This window comes from Alosa sapidissima, chromosome 17 (genome assembly GCF_018492685.1).
Source record: "Alosa sapidissima isolate fAloSap1 chromosome 17, fAloSap1.pri, whole genome shotgun sequence".
NCBI lineage: Eukaryota > Metazoa > Chordata > Actinopteri > Clupeiformes > Clupeidae > Alosa > Alosa sapidissima.
In genome coordinates this window covers 26,087,721-26,110,220 of record NC_055973.1, presented here as the reverse complement: position 1 = coordinate 26,110,220, position 22,500 = coordinate 26,087,721, and the positions used below count along the sequence as shown (strand labels likewise).

General features: G+C 45.0%; 1 protein-coding gene across 2 annotated transcripts in view; it reads left to right on the top strand.

Annotated features, from left to right (window-relative positions):
• drosha (drosha ribonuclease III) overlaps window positions 1-22,500 on the top strand; it is an 87,588-nt gene that overhangs the window by 23,824 nt on the left and 41,264 nt on the right. For both annotated transcript variants that reach the window (XM_042067186.1, XM_042067185.1), the window contains exons 18-22: window positions 9,872-10,010; window positions 10,393-10,453; window positions 10,601-10,660; window positions 15,222-15,321; window positions 19,933-20,035. In XM_042067186.1, the coding sequence (XP_041923120.1) occupies window positions 9,872-10,010; window positions 10,393-10,453; window positions 10,601-10,660; window positions 15,222-15,321; window positions 19,933-20,035 (463 nt within the window). The remainder of the gene's footprint in view (window positions 1-9,871; window positions 10,011-10,392; window positions 10,454-10,600; window positions 10,661-15,221; window positions 15,322-19,932; window positions 20,036-22,500) is intronic.

Here is a 22,500-nt window from a genome sequence, read left to right as displayed (position 1 = left end):
AGAGAAGTCTTTTGTCACCCTCTTGGACCTTGGCGACACCTGAGGGGACCCCAAGGAAAACCTCTAAAGCAGCACTTGCAAAGCATTTGCAGAAACTTGCATCACTATCAGATAATCTTCCAGATGAATATAATACAGCAACAATCATTGATGGAATGTCTCTGGTCTAGAAGGTCAATAACAATGTCTCATAGCATGATCCATAAAGAGGCAAAGCAGAGGCAGATTTTATTTTATAATTATATTTATAATTTTAGATTAAATTAGATTAGATTTAGCTTTATTGTCATTGTGCAGAGAACAAGTACAGAGACAACGAAATGCAGTTTGCGTCTAACCAGAAGTGCAAAAAAGCAGAAAAGTGCAATGTGATATACTGTACACAGTATAGGCAGGTGGTGCATAGACAGGACAAGAAATATAGTGCAGTGTAGACAGTAGTATACAGTTGTTTTGCAGAAGGTGGTTTAGAGTAGCATAAATTAAATATACATATGTGCAGTGTATTAACAGTTACCTTATAAGAGCAGAATAAATATGGCTATGTACTGTAATATGAACAATGTATGAACAACATGTACAGGTATGTGCAATGTAGTGGCGGTACCATTATAGTAGTAGTAAGAACAATATAGATATATGCAGTGTATTAACAGAATATATTACAGAAAAACTGAATAAATATGGATATTTAGTATGAACCATATAGACAGATATGTACAGTATGTACAACTATGTGCAGTGTGGTAACAGTACCATTGTAGTGCAGAAACAGTAACATTACAATAGTATTAATAATAAGTGTATGTGCAGGATGAAAAGCAGTGGAATATGGCTATGTACAGTAAAAAGTGTAATTACAGTATGTACATTTGTAAATAAATAGATGGATGGGATAGATGGGTGGGATAGGGTAGTGCAGTTGTGGAGGGGGCTAGGGGATGTCCGCCTCCTTGTTGTCCCTGTCAAGGTTGCCATGGTCGTGGACACCTCAACAGGCACAGGCAAGGAGGCATCAGGCGGGGGGGGGGGGGGGGGGCAGGGGGTGATGGGGGCTTAGTTGGTTGAATGTCACCGGGATGCAGAGCTAGAGTTCAGTAGGGTGACAGCCGCAGGAAAGAAGCTTCCTCTGAACCTGCTGGTTCGGATGCGGAGATACCTGTAACGCCTCCTGGAGGGGAGTGGAGTGAACAGTCTGTGGTTGGGGTGAGAACAGTCTTTGATGATGCGCGCCTTACGCAAGCATCGCTTGCCCTGGATGGGCTCGATGGAGGGGAGTGAGGAACCGGTGATGTGTTGGGCAGTTTTCACCACCCTCTGCAGTGCTTTCCGGTTGTGGGCAGAGCAGTTGCCATACCAAACTATGATACAGTTGGTGAGGATGCTCTCGATGTTGCAGCAGTAGACGTTCACCAGGATCTGAGGAGACAGATGGACCTCAGAAAAAAGAGACGCTGGTGGGCCTTTTTGATCAGGGTAGAGGTGTTGAGGGTCCAAGAGAGGTCCTCAGAGATGTGGACACCCAGAAACTTGAAGCTGGTGACATGCTCCACCTCAGTCCTATTGATGAGAATGGGTGTGTGTGTGTGTGTGTGTGCTAGCTTTAGACTTCCTGAAGTCCACAATGAGCTCTTTGGTCTTCTTGGTGTTGAGAGCCAGGTTTTTATCAGTGCACCACGATGTTAGGTGCTGAACCTCCTCCCTGTAGGCCGTCTCATCGTTATTGCTGATGAGCCCAATCACCGTAGTGTCATCTTTAAACTTGACAATGGTTTTAGAGCCATGTACAGGTGTGCAGTCGTAGGTGAAGAGGGAGTAGAGGAGATGGCTCAGCACACATCCCTGTGGTACACTGGTGTTCGTTGTTTGAGGAGGTGCGATTATCTAACCTAACAGACTGAGGTCTGTTGGTTAGGTAAAGTCCAGAATCCATAAGTTTGTTTTTTCTTTTATCACATACACATATATTGGTAGATGTTTTTTCTTTACCTTGACATGTTTCGACGTATACTTCCATCTTCATCAGAAGGTCACACGGTGGAGTAGTGCGACACATTTTTATCAGCTGATGTTGTTACGGAGGTGTGATTCACCTGTCAGTTTTTTGACAGGTGGACCACACCTCCTGCTGTCAGTCAGCCGCCCCCCAGGACGGCACTCCAGGTATGGGAGAGCATATATGCTCCCTCATCTCTGTTCATTGTGCCCAAAGACAATGAACAGAGATGAGGGAGCATATATGCTCTCCCATACCTGGAGTGCCGTCCTGGGGGGCGGCTGACTGACAGCAGGAGGTGTGGTCCACCTGTCAAAAGACAGGTGAATCACACCTCCGTAACAACATCAGCTGATAAAAACATTTTGATGAAGATGGAAGTATACATCGAAACATGTCAAGGTAAAGAAAAAACATCTACCAATATAGGTGTATATGATAAAAGAAAAACCAAACTTATTTATCTCAAGTGTAGACACAATGAATGCAATACAAGTAGTCCAGAATCCAGTTACAGAGGGAGGTATTGATGCCCAGTTCACTGAGTTCGGTGATCAGTTTGGAGGGGATGATGGTGTTGAATGCTGAGCTGAAGTCAATGAACAGCATTCTTACATAGGTGTTGCTATTGTCAAGGTGGGACAGGGCAGAGTGAAGTGCCATAGAGATGGCATCCTCTGTGCTCCTGTTCTGACGATGAATTTAATGAATAGATTAAAGATCCTTTGTACTCGTTTCAGCTACAATTTAAAAAACATTTGTACTGCAGACCTATGTTAGCCTAGAAATCTAGATGCACCCTAGCGGCGGCAAATTAATTTGCTCAGCCTGTACGTCTAGTATCAAACCATAGGGATTTCTATTGGCTGACGCCGTGGACCTCATCCAATCACAGCGCTCTATTTTGTTAGAGAGTCTTAAGGCGGGCTTAACAGGATAACGACAGTCCTGCGACGGTGAACAACAAGGAAGGTGGCTATGGCGAACGAAGAGCGGTTGTTTGAATCGGCGTTGGCGTCAACTTTGGAGAAGTTGGACTTGTGCTTTTCTTTGAAAGTTGAGCTCGATGTTGTCACACACAATGCAAAGTCATTCCTTTCGAAGAAGGATGTATTTGCCGTTTTGCCGATACGGATATGGTCGTAGCGCTGGCCTATTGCATGCCTAGGCAGTTTGATAGACAATTCTCTGCCCGCCCCTTGGATTAAGCGAGGTGAATGGTTCGATGCCAGACTATACATTTCAATGATATAGGATGGCCCGCCAGGCTAGACCTATGTATGTCATCATTTAAAATGAATTTCAACTCGCAATTGAAAGTAAGGAAGGTAGAATAGTAATGATCAATAAGGTCTGCATTCAGGTATTGCCATAACATGTTGCTCTGAAAACTCAAATTAGCTTTTTTTTGCACATAAATCTTGAATTTTATCAACCAAAACGAAGAGCAAAATCACATAATGAGTCAAAATATGTATGCCAACATCAAATACCACATATGCATCGGTAATAATAAGATTTGGATTATTGTCTGGGCTCTTATGAATGTTTTAACAAAAAAAGCCAATAGGCGGAATTTCCTTTTTTTTCAAATCAGAGGTCAACTTTGAAGGCCTGTGCAGCCATAAAGCTACAAGATCCAACTTGCTATCATACCATTTTATACTCCAGAGATATGTAGCTTTCAGAAAAATATCATGAGAATTTGCCCCCCCAAGTGGTAGTGACGACCCCCTGTGGCTCATGGACTATAATAGAAAACAACAAGCTAGCCGACAACTTCTGTAGCATGCGTATGTAGGCTCTCCTGCTCAAACAAAAGGTGCGCGCGTGCATAGTTCTTCATTAAGTTGATTATGATAACGTGTTTACAAACTTACTTTACAGAAAATAGCCTACTGTCATGCAGTTAATGGAATACTGTGCAGAGTTGGGAAGTTATGGTAACCTAGGCCTGTTTTGTGTGAACACACACACACACAGGGCCAATTCTCTCTCTCGTAGCCTGATGATACGCACAGTGCGTACTTGGGTACGGCCGTGGTTTTGGCGCGCCTTACTGAGAACGTCTGGCTGCCGCTGTTCCTTTTTTCGAGCCCCGCTTTCATATTTCCTAATTGTCTCATGCGAAGCCATTGTTGTCTGGGATAGCATGCATTGATAAGGGGAAAGACAGGTGACGATAAGACATTTGTTTTCTTTTTTAAATGTCCCGCGCCGGGGCCCCCTAGTGGCCGGGGCCCGGGGCAGCAGCCCCTTTGCCCAATGCACAAACGCGGCCCTGCACACACACACACACACACACACACACACACATGCAGGTGCACACACTGACAGCTGCCCCTACTCTAATACTTATCCTCTCTCTTTTGCCCTATCTCTCTCTCTCTCTCTCTCTCTCTCTCTCACACACACACACACACACACACACACACACACACACACACACACACACACACACACACACACATAGAAGCACAGGCTTACAGTCTTGGACTTTTTGAAGTGCAGTGCGAACATTGCAGTGAGTGGGCAGGAAGCACAAAGCTTCCTTGAAATAGCAAGGGCAGGTGTGTGTGTGTGTGTGTGTGTGTGTGTGTGCGCACTTCTTCTATGTACAGCCTGTAGCACTATTGGAGAGCTGTCACGCTCTGATGCATCACCAATCAATGCGTTTTATTTGGGCCCAAAGAGGAGCAATATAGAGGCTCACTCTCATCACCCTGTGATGGTCTCCAGAGAGAGAGAGAGTGTGTGTGTGGGTGTGGGTGTTTCTGTTTGTGGTCGTCATTGGTGGCCATGGTCATGTTCTTTGAGGTGGCACAATAGGTCTTTTTCACATTCCTACCTCCATAGAAATGGTATGTGAAGTGTGTGTGTGAGAGAGTGAGTGAGAGAATCAGTTATTGATCTCTTTGCTGCTCACTTCTGATGTCAGCTCAGCACCACAACTTTGTACTTTCTACTTCCTATCCTCTCTTCTCCTCTCCTTCCCTCTCTGCTTCTATCCTCTCTTCTCCTCTCCTTCCCTCTCTGCTTCTATCCTCTCTTCTCCTCTCCTTCCCTCTCTGCTTCTATCATCTCTTCTCCTTTCCTCTTCCCTCTCTCCTCTTCCCTCTCTGCTTCTCTTCTATCCTCTCTTCCCTCTCTCCCTCCTATTCTCTCTTCTCTCCTCTTCTCCTCTCCCTCCTATCCTCTCTTCCCTCTCTCCTCTTCTCCTCTCCCTCCTATCCTCTCTTCCCTCTCTCCTCTTCCCTCTCTCCCTCCTATCCTCTCTTCTCCTCTCCTCTTCCCTCTCTCCTCCCATCCTCTCTTCTCTTCTCTTCTCTTCTTCCCTCCTCTTCACTCTATCCTCCTTTTTTTCTCTCATCCTCTCTTTTCCTCTCTTCTCCTTTCCTCTCTCACGCACTCTCTTTCCTCCATTGCTCTGTTAAGCGCATCTCTGCCATTGTAATTGATTGAGTCCTCAGCCAGCCTCCCATGCCAAGGGTTCTGTAAGAGGTAAGATGTGTAAGATGTGTTCAGCCTCCCATTCTGGTTCTGTAAGAGGTAAGATGTGTTCAGCCTCCCATTCTGGTTCTGTAAGAAGTTAATGTTGGGACGGTAATCACTGGAAGGCTGACCACATACACTCTTCTGAAGGTGTGGTACACTTTTGGAGTGTGTGATTTTTTGACGGACGGACAGATTTTTTGTATCTGGACATTTCGTTGGTTGGCTGCATGCAAACCAGTAAATAAGTTGGTAATGAGTTTGTAAAAACTACTTATGTTTGAACTTATGTTTGACAGAAATGTGGTCTATATTTAACTACCTGCCATTTCATTTAAAATGACTCTGCTTCCTTTGAAATCACAGTTCTAACGTACTACTGCATGTCCTTGTGTTGTCCAGTTTCCTGCCCACCGTAAGATGTTGTTATGATGTGTTGAAAGTGACATCGTTTTAAAATTAACTATAGGATGAAAATGGCTAAAAAAGGTTTTGTTCTCACAAATGGCATTTTTGTAGTTTTTTTTTTTTTTTTTTTTGTAGATGCTAATAAGCCTAGTAATGAATAATAACATACAGTTATCATATATAATAACATATTTTGAGGTACAAAGAGATTGTGGAGAATGTCAAGCGCTTAGCCTGATTTAAAAACTACCCTTCCCCTTCCAACTCAAAGAGCTGAGGTGACGCAATAGGGCTTTTGTAATAGCAAGGGTGTGTGTGTGTGTGTGTGTGTGTGTGTGTGTGTGTGTGTGTGTGTGTGTGTGTGTGTGTGTGTGTGGGCAACCAGGCAGTAAGCACCAAGGGGTAGAGCAGGGCATATGGTTTTGACCAGTGGGGGGTGACTTGGACAGGCACACTGCTGAATGATTCAGAGACACACACACACTCTCTCTCTCTCACACACACACACTGACAGACAGCAGCAGCAAAGATATCCTGCGGGATTTAAATAATTCATCCGTGCGATTCAAGCGCTCCATTTCAGATTTCCTCTGTTTGTGCGAGTGTGTGAACATACGTGTGTAAAACAGTATGGGCCTGCCTGCATCAGGGACTATTTATACACACATATGAGAGTTGCATCTTGTGAGTCTCTAAAGTCTCTCTATTTTCATGTGTGTGTGTGCGTGTGTGTGTGTGAGAGGATGAGTCATTGACACCTCCTGCCTCTAGGCCAGGGGTGGGCAACTAATTTCCCCAAGGGGCCACATGACAAACTGGGACTGTTGAGGAGGGCCGGACCCAAAATACCGAACTCAAGTCTGAAATCAATTCTGTTCAATTCTATTCTGTTCTTGTATAACATTAAGTAAATCATATGGTTTTGTTTACTATTCGTAAGAACAGATGAAAATGTGAGGGAGACAAAGGAAAAACAGCAATATTTAATCTATGTCCAGTATTTAATCCTCATTCTCGAAAATGATTTTTTGACATTGACATGTCAAAAAATAAAAAAGTACTACAATATCTATATAATTAGGCTAGGTCATGACAATGTGAAGGAGTCAGTACAACCGATAGGCCTGTGCCACCATTTCATCAACACTCAGCAATATTTCATCATTAAATCATTACCATCATTAAATTAACTCCATGCAGAATTAGACTACGAAAATGTTACAATTACGGGGTTACAATTACGGGGTTATCCGATTGTAAACTGTCTATCTGCCAGTAACGTTTTGAAATGAACACTTTGTATCACCAACGAGTAGGAGTTTGTTCTAACAACCTTTGCGGTGGTGAGCGACGCAGACATAAGAGACACAAAACTTTGAAAGGTTTACGCCGACGTAAAGGCAACTGCATTGTGTCGACGCAGAAGCATAAATTCTGTTCACCAGCACATCAGTGAGGGTGTTTACGTCGTATGCATCCACGCACAAATGTATGGGCGTACAAATAGCAGTCGCTTTCAAAATAAAAACAACGATATTGATTTGCATGCATTATCTCTATGCTAGGCTCTTGACTATTGTTCTTTCACGGACCTTACGCGGGCCGGTCAGGGAAAGCCCACGGGCCGGATGTGGCCCGCGGGCCGTATGTTGCCCATGTATGCTCTAGGCATACACATAAATAAATAATGATATAGATATATGAGCAAATACAAATAAATGTTTGGGATTACTGAAGACTCGTGGCAAGAGAGTGAATAGAGTGCTAATCTTTCCTGTGAATTTCCTCTTTTGAGAGACTGTGGCCAAAACTGAGATGTTGAACCTGTGTGTGTGTGTGTGTGTGTGTGTGTGTGTGTGTGTGTGTAATGAAGCTAAATCAGTGGCCATTAGAGGGTGGCAAGTGGGAACCGGCCAAATCCTTCAGATAAACATGTTTTAAATCCTGCGTTACCACACACACACAGTGTTTATTGTCACAGTGTGTTCACAGACTTTCACATATTCAGATCCCACCCCATTCACATAACAGACACACACGCTCATAGAGTGATTTGTAAATATAATCTCTGCATGTGTCCAGTTGAGTGTATTTACACAGGGATTGAAAGCAAAGCCTGTGAATTGTGGGCTGGTTTTTGGCCCCAGTGCTGTGTCTCATTCTCATGTCTGTGTCTCATTCTCATGTCTGTGTCCCATTCCCATGTCTGTGTCTCATTCTCATGTCTGTGTCCCATTCTCTTGTCTGTGTCTCATTCTCATGTCTGTGTCTCATTCTAATGTCTGTGTCCCATTCCCATGTCTGTGTCTCATTCTCATGTCTGTGTCTCATTACCATGTCTGTGTCCCATTCTAATGTCTGTTGGGCCCTGTGCCGTGTCCCATTCTCATGTCTGTGTCCCATTCTCATGTCTGTGTCCCATTCTCATGTCTGTGTCTCATTCTCATGTCTGTTGGCCCCTGTGCTGTGTCCCATTCTCATGTCTGTTGGCCCCTGTGCTGTGTCTCATTGTCATGTCTGTTGGCCCCTGTGCCGTGTCCCATTCTCATGTCTGTGTCTCATTACCATGTCTGTGTCCCATTCTAATGTCTTTTGGGCCCTGTGCCGTGTCCCATTCTCATGTCTGTGCTCTGGTCCTTCACGTCCAGTCCTGTCCACTCAATTTGCTGTGGTGTAGGACCGCAGATGACATGGACAGAGAATGCAGACATACGGCTACGTCAGTAATGTTGACTCAGTAAGGTAGCTCAATGAAACTGCATTGCTGCACAGGAAATCATGTTATTGGTCAGTTTCATGTCACTTGACCAGAAGTCTTTGCAATGATCTTTAGACACCCATGTTGCTTTGCAACCTGTCCACAGAGAGGGGCTTTACATTTGTATGTGTGGAGGCCCCAAGCAATCCAGATGTGGTGTTTCCCTCAACGGCTCACAATCATACACACACACACACACACACACACACACACACACACACACACACACACACACACACACACACACACAGTCTTTTCTGCCTCTTGTACACACCCAGCAGATGTCGGGGGAAGAGAATTCCACTTCTATCAGCGTCCGTACAAAACTCGACTTGTAGTGAAATTTGTCGGTGCTCAGAGGAGCTGCCGCGTGCTTGAAGAATTTCATAAATACATATTAAAAATCAAAATGGTAAAACCACAAGGGCCAGTGCCTTACACGTATATCTCATTGGAGCTTGAAATTGATTTAAGAAGTGTGTGTGAGTGTGTGTGTGCGTATGTGTGTGCGTGTGTGTGTGTGCGTATGTGTGTGCGTGTGTGCGTGTGTGTGTGTGTGTGTGTGTGTGTGTGTGAAGTTGGACTTGGCACATCTCAGCAGCTGAGTTACCGCTGAGAACACACTTGCTTGATGTAAGATTGATAAATGCTGCCTGTATTTTACAGAGTGCTCTCTCTCTCCTCTATCTCTCTCTCTCTCTCTCTCTGTTCTCTCTCTCCCTCCCTCTCTCTGGCTCTCTCTGGTCCTCCTCTCTTTTCATTTCTGCACTTCATTCTTCCTCCAGCTGACTCTCTCCATCTTGCTTTCCTCTCTTCATCTGGATCTGTCTCTCTGCTCCTCCTGACTTGGCGCCTGTGTTCCGCTCTGATTTCCTGTCAAAACCCCGAGCGTGCTTAGTCTGCTGTCAGGACAGGAGGCTGCCACTATCCCACTTTTTACTCTGCTGTCTATACTTGTGTCTGTAGCACTGTGTGTGTGTGTGCGTGTGTGTGTGCGTGTGCGTGCGCGTGTGCGTGAGAGAGAGAGTTAGAGTGCAGACTTGTGTGCAGTGTATCCACATTTATTATTGATCATGAATCAGTGATAATCATTGGCTGTCTATTAATTTGTCCATCTATCTCTCTCTCTCCCTCTCTCTCTCTCTCTCTCCCTCTCTCCATATCTCTCTCTCCTTCTCTCCATCTCTCTCCATCTCTCTCCTCATATGGTATATCAGTTGGCCATGACCCATCCCAGCCACCACCTGAACTTCGGCATGAACCCCGACCACGCCCGCAACTCGCTCTCCAACTGTGGCATCCGCCAGCCCAAATATGGCGACAGGAAGGTGCACCACATGTACATGAGGAAGAAAGGTGGGCACTCAAACCTCCCCAGGGGGGTGGAAAACCACGCTGCAACAGCGTTTTTCTGCTCTAAGCTTGTCCTCTGTTCAGGAGAGAGAAAAAAAACAGCCTGTGTGTGTGTTTGTTTGCGCGTGAGTGCATGTGTGCATGTGTTTGTGTGGCTTAAATAAATGCCTCTGGCATCCCTGGTTAAGCAGTGAAGATATCAGTGTTTACTTATTTATACTTGAACAAACATGCACAACACACACACACACACACACACACACACACAGCGGGAGGCATGTGTTAAAGGTCTATTAGAGGCAGGATGATGTTTGCCTTCCTGTGTTAACTCCGTGTGGAGATGGGATGTGGGCTTGTTGACTGATTCTGCTTTTCGATTGGTCAGGAATCAACACATTAATCAACATCATGTCCAGGCTTGGACAGGACGACCCATCTCCTTCCAGGTACACACACACACACACACACACACACACACACACACACACACACACACACACATAAACCATATGTTGCATGGGTCTGTGTGTTTGTGTGCAAATGTGTGAGTGTGTTGCTGTCAGTTACTGAAATGTCCCTTTCTGCCCGGTCAGGATCAATCACAACGAGAGGCTGGAGTTCCTTGGAGATGCAGTGGTGGAGTTCCTTACCAGGTGTGTTTGTGTTTGTGTTTCCTGTCCCAGAAGCGTGTCCATGTGTGTTTGACGGACATCTTCATTAATTGGAAATAACGGCAATTTATTATTTTCTCTCTCTGGCATATACCTCAGACCTCAGGATGCTTACTCTCTCTTTCTTTCATATTCTCTCTATCTCTCCCTCTCTCTCCCGTCTCTCCCTCTCTCTCTTTCTCCCTCTCCCTCCCTCCCTCTTTCTCTCTCTCTCTCTCTCTGTCTCTCTCTCGTTCCTCGTGCCTCCCTCCTCCTCTTTGTGGTAATTGGAATGTGAATGGGGAGATGTTGCTCCTTATTATGTCGCTTCCCCTTCTCTTTAAAAGAAACAAGTTTCTCCATGACAACCGCTAATTAGCTGGCTGAGGCTGCAGCAGAGTGGCTCCCAGGTGAAACCCTGCTCTCTCTCTCACACACACACACACACACACACACACACACACACACACACACACACACACACACGTATAAGCCAATGAGATGTGTCACACACGCTTCACAGTTATTATATGCAGCAGCAACAGTTTTGGTACTCAAGCAAATAGTACTTCAATGTTTCAAATAGTACTTAGTACTTACTTAAATAGTAATAGTACATACTGCTTTTTACATACACACACACACATGCCAAACAAACACACTAACGAAAGGAGAGGTTGTGGGCAGTGATGGAGCACAAGCGGAGAGTGTGACCATCCTCTGAATGTCTTGGACACACAGTCAGGGACGTCCCCCTGTCTCAGCCCTCATTAATTATGCATGTGTTTATTTATCTCACCACCCTGGCCCTCCTATTGTTTGTGTTGTGTTTGTGTTGTGTTGTGCGTGTGGGGCTGTTTGTGTTGTGTTGTGTTTGTGTGGCTGTTTGTGTTGTGTTTGTGTGGCTGTTTGTGTTGTGTTTGTGTTTGTGTGGCTGGTTGTGTTTGTGTTTGTGTGGCTGGTTGTGTTGTGTTTGTGTGGCTGTTTGTGTTGTGTTTGTGTTGGTCTTAAGGCCGAATGGGACTCACATGGCCCCATTACTGTGGCCTTCAGAGAGAGAGAGAGAGAGAGAGAGAGAGACTTTGTTATGAGACATACGTAGGGGAGTAGGTTTAAATACAGTTCATCTCTCTTTGTGGTCTCTGTGTGTTTACACAGTAATCACCCCCCTCCCACACACACACACACACACACACACACAGTCACACACGCACCCTCCTCTCCTCCACAGTTCTCTCAACAAATCACCACAAACTGCCGCACCCGTCTGCGTAAGGACAAAACACGCCGCCTTCCCTTATCCTTCGCTCTCTCACTCTATCTCTCTCTCTCTTTCTCTCTTTTCCTTCCTCTCTGTCCCAGTCCCTTCCTCCCTCTCTCTCTCTCTCCCCCCCCCCCCCCTCTCTCTCTCTCTCTCTGTCCTTCCTCAGAATGCTCAGATAAATCGCTCAATCTGTCCAAATCCTCCTGAAAGCCTGACGCACGGCAGCATCGGTCTGCTGTAATGACGGCAAGAGAGACACTACAAGTCCTCTGCTGACCTTCACAGCATTGATGGGGTCCCGATAAACACAAACACAAACTTCATCACGAAAGCCCTCGGCAGTCTTGTTCTGTCTCTTGTCTTTTTCTGCTCTTGTTTTAAATCCATGCTCCATTTCAAATCCAAATGGTAGCCCGACTTCTGACAGTGCTGTGGCCCGTTGCCCAGCAACGCACCAGCGCAGCCAAACACGCGTTTGTTCAGGGGACGTGCTGGGGATTCTGGATTGTGTGCGTGTGTGTGTGTGTGTGTGTGTGTGTGTGTGTGTGTGTGTGTGTGTGTGTGTGTGTGTGTGTGTGTGTGTGTGTGTGTGTGTGTGTGTGTGTGCTTGCTCCAGTTTATTTGTCCCATGCACACAGTGGTTTGCATCTCAAGCATCAGAGGCCATGATGATTCAGGGTGCTTTCATGTGACTGTGTGAAGATTTTTCATGTGCATGTTTGTCTCTCCTTTTGTGTCCGTGTCTGTCTGTCTGTGTGTGTCTGTCTGTCTGTCTGTCTCAAAGAGTGGTCTTTCACACCTGCTGAACTCTGTGAATCATGGGCACTGATCATTATTAGATGTCACTTTTGGGGTGTGTGTGTGTGTGTGTGTGTGTGTTCTTTGATAGAGGTGAGACCTCAGTGGTAAACAACACAGCAAGGACCTTGTTACAATCAGCACTCCTCAAATTGTACCTGCTGCACACGCACTTGTACCTGCTGCGCACACACACACACATGACACAGGGTCAAACATTCAAGCAAGCAGTTGATGAACTGCTGATTTCCTTCAGCACACAATCCACAATGTTTCCAGATGCAGAAGCAAGCTTTTTGATTAATGTAGTGACTATTTTATCCTAAATGTGTTCCTTGTCACATTATTGTTAACTGGGGGAAATCTTTGACGCTTGTAAGTTGCAATAAACAAAAGAATATCCAAGAGAGGTCCGGTAAAGTTCGAGTTTTTATTACAAAAAAGAAACATTACAGGTCTTTCGTCTGCTCAATAAAGGATATAAGGCAGACTGGATATTTAAAGTAAAGACAGAGACTTTCTAATGAGGAGACACAGCAAAAATCTCCTATAGAAATGTATGGTGTTAGTTAACACCATACATTTCACAAACATAACACAAACATGGCAGTCGTCTACACATATTCCGGCCCTTCCGCCACCAAAAGTTGACGTGTGAATACATCCCCAAAAAGCATCGCAATATGGCAGCCGAGTGGAGGGACTTGCCTAAAAGGACTTCGCTAAAGAGCACCAAAAAGGTGTAGCAGTTCCTATACGCAACAGTTCAGCGAGCAAGGTCAAAAGTTAGGCCAAGGTCAAAAGCTGTGTGCTCCCAGTCAGCCACTCCCCCTCCAGGCCACCGGGGCAGCCGTGACCTACTTAGGGGCAGCCGTGGCCTACTGGTTAGCGCTGGTTACCCCGACCGGTAGGCCACGGCTGAAGTGCCCTTGAGCAAGGCACCTAACCCCTCACTGCTCCCCGAGCGCCGCTGTTGGTGCAGGCAGCTCACTGCGCCGGGATTAGTGTGTGCTTCACCTCACTGTGTGTTCACTGTGTTCAGTGTGTTTCACTAATTCACGGATTGGGATAAATGCAGAGACCAAAATTTCCCTCACAGGATCAAAAGAGTATATATACTTATACTTATACACTGTACTGTTTAATGACCTTTTGACCTGCAGAGGGCACAAATTCTCAGAGATTGAAAAAATAGGGCAAATATTATAATAAATTAATAACAAATAAAATAAATGGTTCAAATGTCTCCTACAGTACATTCCCCCTAAAGGTGAAGTTGTGAGTGTTTTAGATCTCACCTCAGATTCAGTTAAAAGGACGACCTCCCAGATACCTCTGGAGGTTGTTCAGGCACACAACACCCTTGCACATCACAGCTCTATGTTATGTAAAAAGTAAACAGACCCACACATACACACACACAATTATACACACACTCACCCACACAGCTCCCCCATGTTTGTCTCAGGGACTCGCACACCCTGAAAACGAGATGTCCTGGAAAGAGTTGTTTGTTTTTATGCTAATGCACGCCTCATTTGAGGCACTTTGGCGTTTGAAGCTGCTCCTCTGCTTGCATCAGCCTTGACGAGTAATCTCCTACGGTGTCTGATTAAACAATAGCCCCCTCCCCTCCTCTTCGGAAAAGTTTTTATTGGTTTCTAAATTAATATACCGGAATGTTCCGTAATTTAATGAGGAGTGTTGTCTGTATGCTGTGTGTGTGTCTGCAGCTGGCTGTCCTTGAATTTTTAATGCTCCATCTAATTTTAATATGTTGTGTTCAATCCAAACGGACTTAGCTGATTGGATCCCGCCTCTCCCGTTTCTTAACTGTGTGTCGGACCAGGGGGAGCTTGCCATGACTCCGCATGTCTCTTTCTGCTGAGTCATGGGTTGCGTTTCATAAACCATCATGAAGTATTCACATCCACAGTGAAGAGGATACGATGGACGATTCAAAATCGTCAAAGCAACTATATTAATATGTGTGATGTATGTGCATTGGGGATTGCATGTGTGCTTTCTGTGTGGTGTTTTTTTGGTTGCGGTTGTTGTGTTTGATTCTATTCTGCAATGACTCAATGATGCGATTTCTCAGAGACCTTGTTAGTGTGCAATGAGATTGGGCAGGTCATTGACTAAGAGCGGTCCTGATTGGGTACCCAGTGAAGTGATGCTGCATTTCCCCTAAAGTCCCCGTGGTGACTTTAGGATGTACTTTAAAAAAAAAAAGAAAAAGAAAAAAAGTTTTTGATTCTTTTGTCCCAGTTGAGTTGTCCGGTTGTGCTGACTCAGGGTTTAGTGTGTGCTTGTGACTCAGCCTTCCGTTGCCATTCCTCTTGACTCAGCGTCTGTCTAGTCTGACTCAGCGGTTTTGTTCTTTGTGTGTATGTGTGTTTGTGTATGTATGTCTGATAACTGTGTGTGTATTTGCTTGTGAATCTAATATCTTTGCATTTGTCTGTGTGTGTGTGTGTGCCCGTGTGTCCCTCCTTGCAGTGTGCACCTGTACTACCTGTTCCCCAGCCTGGAGGAGGGGGGACTGGCCACCTACCGTACCGCCATTGTCCAGAACCAGCACCTGGCCATGCTGGCTAAAGTGAGTCCCAGTTGCGCCCTCACACGCCTACATACTGGCTACGCGCTAGACGCTTGCACCCTTTCAATGCCACCTTTAGATAGTCGGCCATGCGGCCTCTGGTTTCGGTCATCTGCACTGCAGGCCTGAAAACTTCAGAAAGATTTCTTTCTCTCTCTCTCTCTCTCTCTCGTCTCTTTCTCTTTCAAACCCCTTGTTCCATTCTTCCCCCTCTTACTTTGTGCCGGGCCTGTTTCTGGGAGCCTGTAATTAGAGCTCAGAGGTTATTGTTGTAGGACTTTAGAGGAGAGCTTTTAGATTTCCCCCCAGACACAGAACAAGCCCACTGGAGCCCCTGCTCACCTCACTGACATGCTCTACATGCTGTCTGTCTTTCTCTCTCTATCACACCCTCTCTCCCTCTCTACATGCTGTCTGTCTTTCTCTCTCTATCACACCCTCTCTCCTTCTCTACATGCTGTCTTTCTTTCTCTCTCTCTCTATCACACCCTCTCTCCCTCTCTACATGCTGTCTGTCTTTCTCTCTCTCCCCACAAAACTTTATTTTCTTTGTACCTCTCCTCTTCTCTCCTCTACTGTCTTCTCCTCTCCTCTCCTCTCCTCTCCTCTTCTATCCTCTCCTCTCCTCTCCTCTTCTATCCTCTCCTCTCGTCTCCTCTCCTCTTCTATCCTCTCCTCTCCTCTCTCCTATCCTCTCCTCTCCTATCCTTTCCTCTCCTCTCCTCTCCTCTCCTCTCCTCTCCTCTCCCCCTTCTGTTCAGCACATCCTGTTGTAGAAGCTTTACCATTCAGCATTGGAGTTCCTGTCTCCCTGATTCTGCCCCCACGTTCCTTATGGTTCCCTCATGGTTCCCCTTTTCTACATAGAAACAGAGGGGATGTGGGAGAAAAGGGGAACCATAGGGAAAGTGGGGGAGAGGAAGAGAGGAGACACATACTGTAGAAACAGAGGGGATGTGGGCCCTCTGTTTCTACAGTATATGATTCCCCTTGTCACAACCACCTGGCTCAAAGTAGCTGTGACATTAAATGGGAGACCACACTGTAGCGATATGTTCAATGATACATACGTTTATTTTAACATTAAAAGATAATGTCAGTATAGTGTATGAAAAAGGATAGTGTAATGCAAAGTATGTCTAGGGGTGATCAAACAAAAGTGTAAAACGTGACGTCGGTGTGAGGAGCGATGGGCTAGGGCTCTCCCCAGCGGAGCAGCCACGGAGTGACCAGGAACCAGGCCAGAGCGGCAGAGCAGCGAGCAGAGAGTGTCCATTACCCATGAGGTCTTCTTTATAGGACCACCCATTACTCCCAGCACCAATGGGCACACTCCATGATCTGCAGATTGATAAGGCAGCACAGTCCAAAGGGGCAGAGCCCCAACAGGCATTAGAAAAGATGTGGTACTGGGAATTACCAGCAGGGCCGTAACACCCTTTTCTCTCACTTCCCCTCTGTTTCTCTGTTTCTTCTCCTCCTCTTCTCCACTTTCCTTATGGTTCCCCCTCTCCCCCTTCTTTCTCTGCCCCTCTTGCATTGTTTTGTGTGAGTGTGTGTGTGTCTCCTTCCTCTCACTCTCTGTCCTACACACACTCTCTCTATATCACTCTTTCTGTCCTACACACTCTCTGTCTCTCCATCTTCTCTCTGCCCCCCCCCCCCCACACACACACACACACACACACTGCCCGTGTCTCTCTTGGCCTGCGCTGGAGAACACTACAGCAGCCATTTCAACATGTGGAGAAAGCAATGAAAGAGTTAAAGAGTGAGAGAGAAAAGTAGAGAAAGAAAAAAGGAATAGGAGAGGAAGAGAAATGGAGAGGAAGAGAATATGGAGGACCACAGGTGCCACTTATGGCAAATGAAGTTGGTTAATTTGCCAATATAAACAGTATTTAAAAAGATAATTTACAAAAAGTATTTTGAAAATCAATTATTAAATTATCAATAAATGCTCTAATTTTAAAAAGGGATTTGCAAATATAGTTGCAAAATCTTTTTGCTTTTCCATTTGCCAAATCATTTGCTAAATCCATTTGCCAAATCACTTTAATGAACAGGCCAAACAGCCCAAGGACAAACTTCAGAACTCTGGGCCCATATTCACGATGATTCATTAGGTTTAAAGTAGCTCCTAACTTCAGGATTAAAGTGAAACTCCTAAAAAGAATAGCCGTGTCAGTTTTCACTTTAGGACTCCTCTTTTTTTTTGTAATTCACAAAACATTTAAGTAGCACCTAAGTCTGGGAGAGCTTAGAAAATAGTTGAGAGGACTCCTAACTCGCTAAGCAGCTTACTAAAGCAGCTATTTGTATCATTTCACATTGCAGTGTTTCTAAATGGACATGGCACAGAGATCTCAATCACGAAGGAATAATTGTGTAGCTTGTAAAGGGCACAATAACCACCAACAACCATAACTATTCATTGTCATGATGTAAACTAAATGTAATGTTTAATTGTAAATCAAATTTAATTACTTTCTGTCTATGCAAACGTGTCATCATACAGATCCATATTTCAAATGTTCCAACGATGCTGTGTCATTCCGAAGTGTATTCCATTACTATTTCATTTGTGGCCTGTCCTGTTTACTGCAAAGGACGAGGGTGAATAAATAATTAGTCATGTAGTATATGCCTACTCACTAGCACAGACATGTCACTCATCAGCCAATCACCCAAGTCACTGCAAGCAAGTCTGTGCTGTGCATGAGAATTGAGGCCAGCCAGAGCAACAGGGTGTTTCTGTCATCTTCGTAGTTGTCATATTTGCTTACTTAATTAAAGTTGGTCTCAGCAGCTTTGTGAATAGGTTTTATGAGAAGAAAATCTAAAAGCTAAGTTAAAGACTTTTAGTGTGACTTAGGTGTAGTGTTAGCAATAAGATACAATGCTTTGTGAACACTTTGCTTCAAAGTGCTAACTTGAAACACATGTTATTATCAATTGTTTTATTATACCATGATTACTGATATACTTGAAGAGTCTAGAAACAGCAGGCAGGGCAGGTTTAGTAAATGTTGACTGATGTGAGCTAATAGGATTTGCACACCTGGAGCAACTGAGTCAGATATCACAGAGGGGGATATGACCGCAAAGATTGTTTGGTTATTCAAGAATATTAAAGACTTCAAAGAGATCACCTCGTAACAAATGACAAGTTCTGAAAGGTTGTCATTGTGTCTACAGTGTATTTTCACTGGCATCAACACACTCACCCCCGCACAAGCCATAAGCAGTTTGTTATTTCGAGGGGTGTGTTTGTGAGACACAGATGTGTTGAGTGTAATTTTCAAAAGATGTGTTTTTCTAGTACACACCCATGACAGCACACTCATAGTCAGATTAATATGATGGGAGTACATTCAGTAACACACACACACACACCTTTCATCATCATTTTTTGGAAATTGCCTTAATTAAAAAAATGACCAACAAAAACACCAATTTTCTTTGTAAAAAAATAAAGTTCCCTTGGCCTTTGGAATTAAAATAGCCCCACATCATCACATACCCTTCACCATATCTCACGATTGACATGGGGTACTTTCCATAAGATCATCTCTCACTGCAAATCCAACCAGCTATTAGACTAACTGAAATAAAACCAAATGCCAATTCCTAGGTAAGGTGAAGGGTATGTGATGATGTGGGGCTACAGTATATGTGCCACATATGAGCAAAACATTTGGGACACATTTAACTGACGGTGTTAAGGGACCAGGTGTCAGGGACCTTCTGAGTCAGATAGAGACCCTCTATAGCTTCCATTTGATAAACAAATGCCATTTCACACCATGTTTTACAACGGTAACTCTTATGTACAGTATGTGAGATACAAATCCTTGAATCTAAATGTTCTCTCTTTCTCTGTCTCAGTAAACTAGCATACAAAGACGAACACACACAGTATTGTGCTAAAATGGCAGACAACTGCATCAGGGCTCTGGCTGCTTTCTGGTGTTACAGCCAGTAGGGAAGTGATTGGTTCGGACTCGGGGAGGGTTGCTGAGTAACATTTAGTCAATCAGTGAGCAGACTGCAGGACAAACCTTCCTTGGCACACAAACACATGCACATACACACACATACACACACACACACACACACACACACACACACACACACACACACACACACACACACACACACACACACACACACACACACACCCCTGGATCTGTTTTGCTAATTCAATTAATTTATTGGCAGGGCTGTATCACAACCAATCTTGCCAAAGCAGATATTTCACAGAAATGAGGGAGAGAATGGGACTCAGGAAGAGGATCATGTTCATCTCCATCTTGTGATTTCTTTAATCTAATTTGCTTTCACCGCTGTGTGTGTGTGTTTGTGTGTGTGTGTAAGAGTGCTTATTAAACAGCACCCAGACCCTCCCAATATGTTTTCCATGTCCTCATACGCCTTTTCTTGTCTCCTGCATGCTTTTTCATCGGCCATTATTGAATCTGCTCCGCTTAAATTATGTGCTACGTTCATTGACCACAAGTGTGTCTCACTTTGTGTGTGTGTGTGTGGGTGGGGGGGTAAAACTGGTGAATCTCTTCCTAACCACTCTTTGTGTGTTGTGTGTGTGTGTAGAAACTGGAGCTGGACCGCTTCATGCTTTATGCTCACGGTCCTGACCTCTGCAGGGAGTCCGACCTCAGACATGCCATGGCCAACTGCTTTGAAGCCCTCATAGGTGAGTCTCTCTCTCTCTCTCTCTCTCTCTCTCTCTCTCTCTCACTCACTCTCTCTCTCTCTCTCTCTCTCTCTCTCACACACACCCACTCACTCACTCACTCACTCTCTCTCTCTCTCTCTCTCTCTCTCTCTCTTTCTCTCTTTCTCTCTCACACACACACACACGCACACACGCACACACACACACACACACACACTCAAGTTCACCTGTTGGTTCATGAGGTATCTGCAGGTAAGTCTAGTCTCTTTAAGACGTCCTCTCTGGAGACCTGGTTTTCAGAACCGACTCAGAGAGATCAGACTGTTTACACTTTTAAGCTAAAGGCCTTCACCCCTTTTAACATTCGCAAACAGCAACAGAATGTTGACCAGCTGTTTCATTATGTGTGGGCGAGTCTCTCTGTGAGTGTCTGTGGTTTTCAGCGCTGTTTTCTTGTGTGTGTAAGTGTTTGTGTGTTTTGATTTGAGTGTGTTTTATTGTTTGTGTGTGTTTTATTGTTTGTATGTGTTTTATTGTTTGTGCGTATGTGTCTGTGGTTGTGTGTGTGTGTGTGTGTGTGTCTGTGTGCGTGTGTGCGTGCGTGTGTGTTTTATTGTTTGTGCGTGTATGTGTCTGTGTCTGTGTGCGTGTATGCATGCGTCCATGCGTGCGTGTGTGCGTCCGTGTGTGTGTGTGTGTGTGTGTGTGTGTGTGTGTGTGTGTGTGTGTGTGTACTGGTGATGGCATAGTGCAGTGGGGGGGGTCTGACCATTCAAGAGGAAGACATTCATCAGCACTATCGATTCCCTTAACTCTGTGGTCTGACTTCAGATGGAACAGAGTGTCAAGAGTGTCCCCTGAGGGCCACCGTAGTCTCCAGAGGCTACACACACACACACACACACATGCACATGCACATGCACAAAGAGTGAAACTAGGTAACAAACAGTACTGAGCTCTCTCTTTATCTTCCAGTAAATTACAAGGTGACCCCTGTGGTGGTTACACACACACACACACACACACACACACACACACACACACACACACACACACACACACACACACACACGTTGTACAGATAATTTTGTACAGATCCAGTACACTTGTACACAACTTCAAATCGCCATAGTAACTACAGCATGATGAACTGCAGAGGCAGCTGTTAACCTCTCGGTTAGCTTTCCGCAGTTATCAGCCCCATCCACCCTCTTTTGAACTCTTTCTTTTTCTCTCTGTTTCACTCTCCTTCACTTGCTCTCCTTTTGTTGCACTCTCCTTTTGTCTCACTCTCTCTCTCTCTTTTTCTCTCTCTCTCTATCACACACTTTCCCCCCTGTCACAGTTAGAGAGAGAGCAGGCGAGCTCAAATGACAGATGGAATCTGAGAGGAAGAGAGGGCTAATGGAATAGGACAGGAGGGATGGAGGGATAAAGAGATGGGAAAAGAGGAGGAGAGAGCCAGAGGGAGAGGAGAGGAGAGAGGAGGATGCAGACTCTGCACTTCTTCTTCTTATCTCCCCACAGCGGCCTACTGGGGCTGAGTGGGGTAGTGGGCTGTGTGTGTGTGTGTGTGTGTGTGTGTGTGTGTGTGTTTGAGATCGAGAGAGAGATGCAGAAGTGCTGAGCTGGCCTGGTTTTGGCCCCCCAGGGTGCCTCTAGTGGAGCGGAGCGGTACAACGCGGCTCTGTGCCGCACGCTTCTGGAGGGTTTGAGGTCGTCGGCGCCCCACTCGGCTGGGGTCATGCCCCCGTCGCCATGGCACCCAGCGTAGCACAGTGCACAGCGGAATCAAGCAGAGTCGAGTATTCCATACGGCCTCCATTGAGCTGTGCTACACGCCTTTGTGGGGAATTGTGGGATTGTCCACAAGGGCAGAGCGAGTTCTTCACTCTATGCCAGTGAGGGACGATACCAAATATGGATAGAAGCCAGCAACGATTGAGTGACAGTTGGCGTATCTCAGCCCAGAAAATAAAAGTTTTAACCTTGTGTTAGTTCCTGAATCACAATTGCCAAGTTGCCTGTTGCAGAATGAATAATTGATCGAGCATTAGGTGGTGGTATTGAAGAGGCTGGGTATCTCGGCTTTGAGATAGAACACCTGAAGGTCAGGTGTTTGATCCCAGAGTTTCTGCAGTGGGAGGGTCCCTTAAATTATAAAATTATAAAATAATGTAATAATCTATTGAAGCCAGCTAACTTGGTCACTGTGTTAGTAGACCTACAACTAACTCGATCACTGTGTATAAGTATAAGTATATATACTCTTTTGATCCTGTGAGGGAAATTTTGGTCTCTGCATTTATCCCAATCCGTGAATTAGTAAAACACACTCAGCACACAGTGAACACACAGTGAGGTGAAGCACACACTTCCAACTTACAACTACACTCTTATCTTTAGGTAGTAGTATTTATTGTTGTTGTATTTTTTGTAAACTAAGGTCTGCTCTGCATTGGAGTATTTATTGTAAGTCGCTT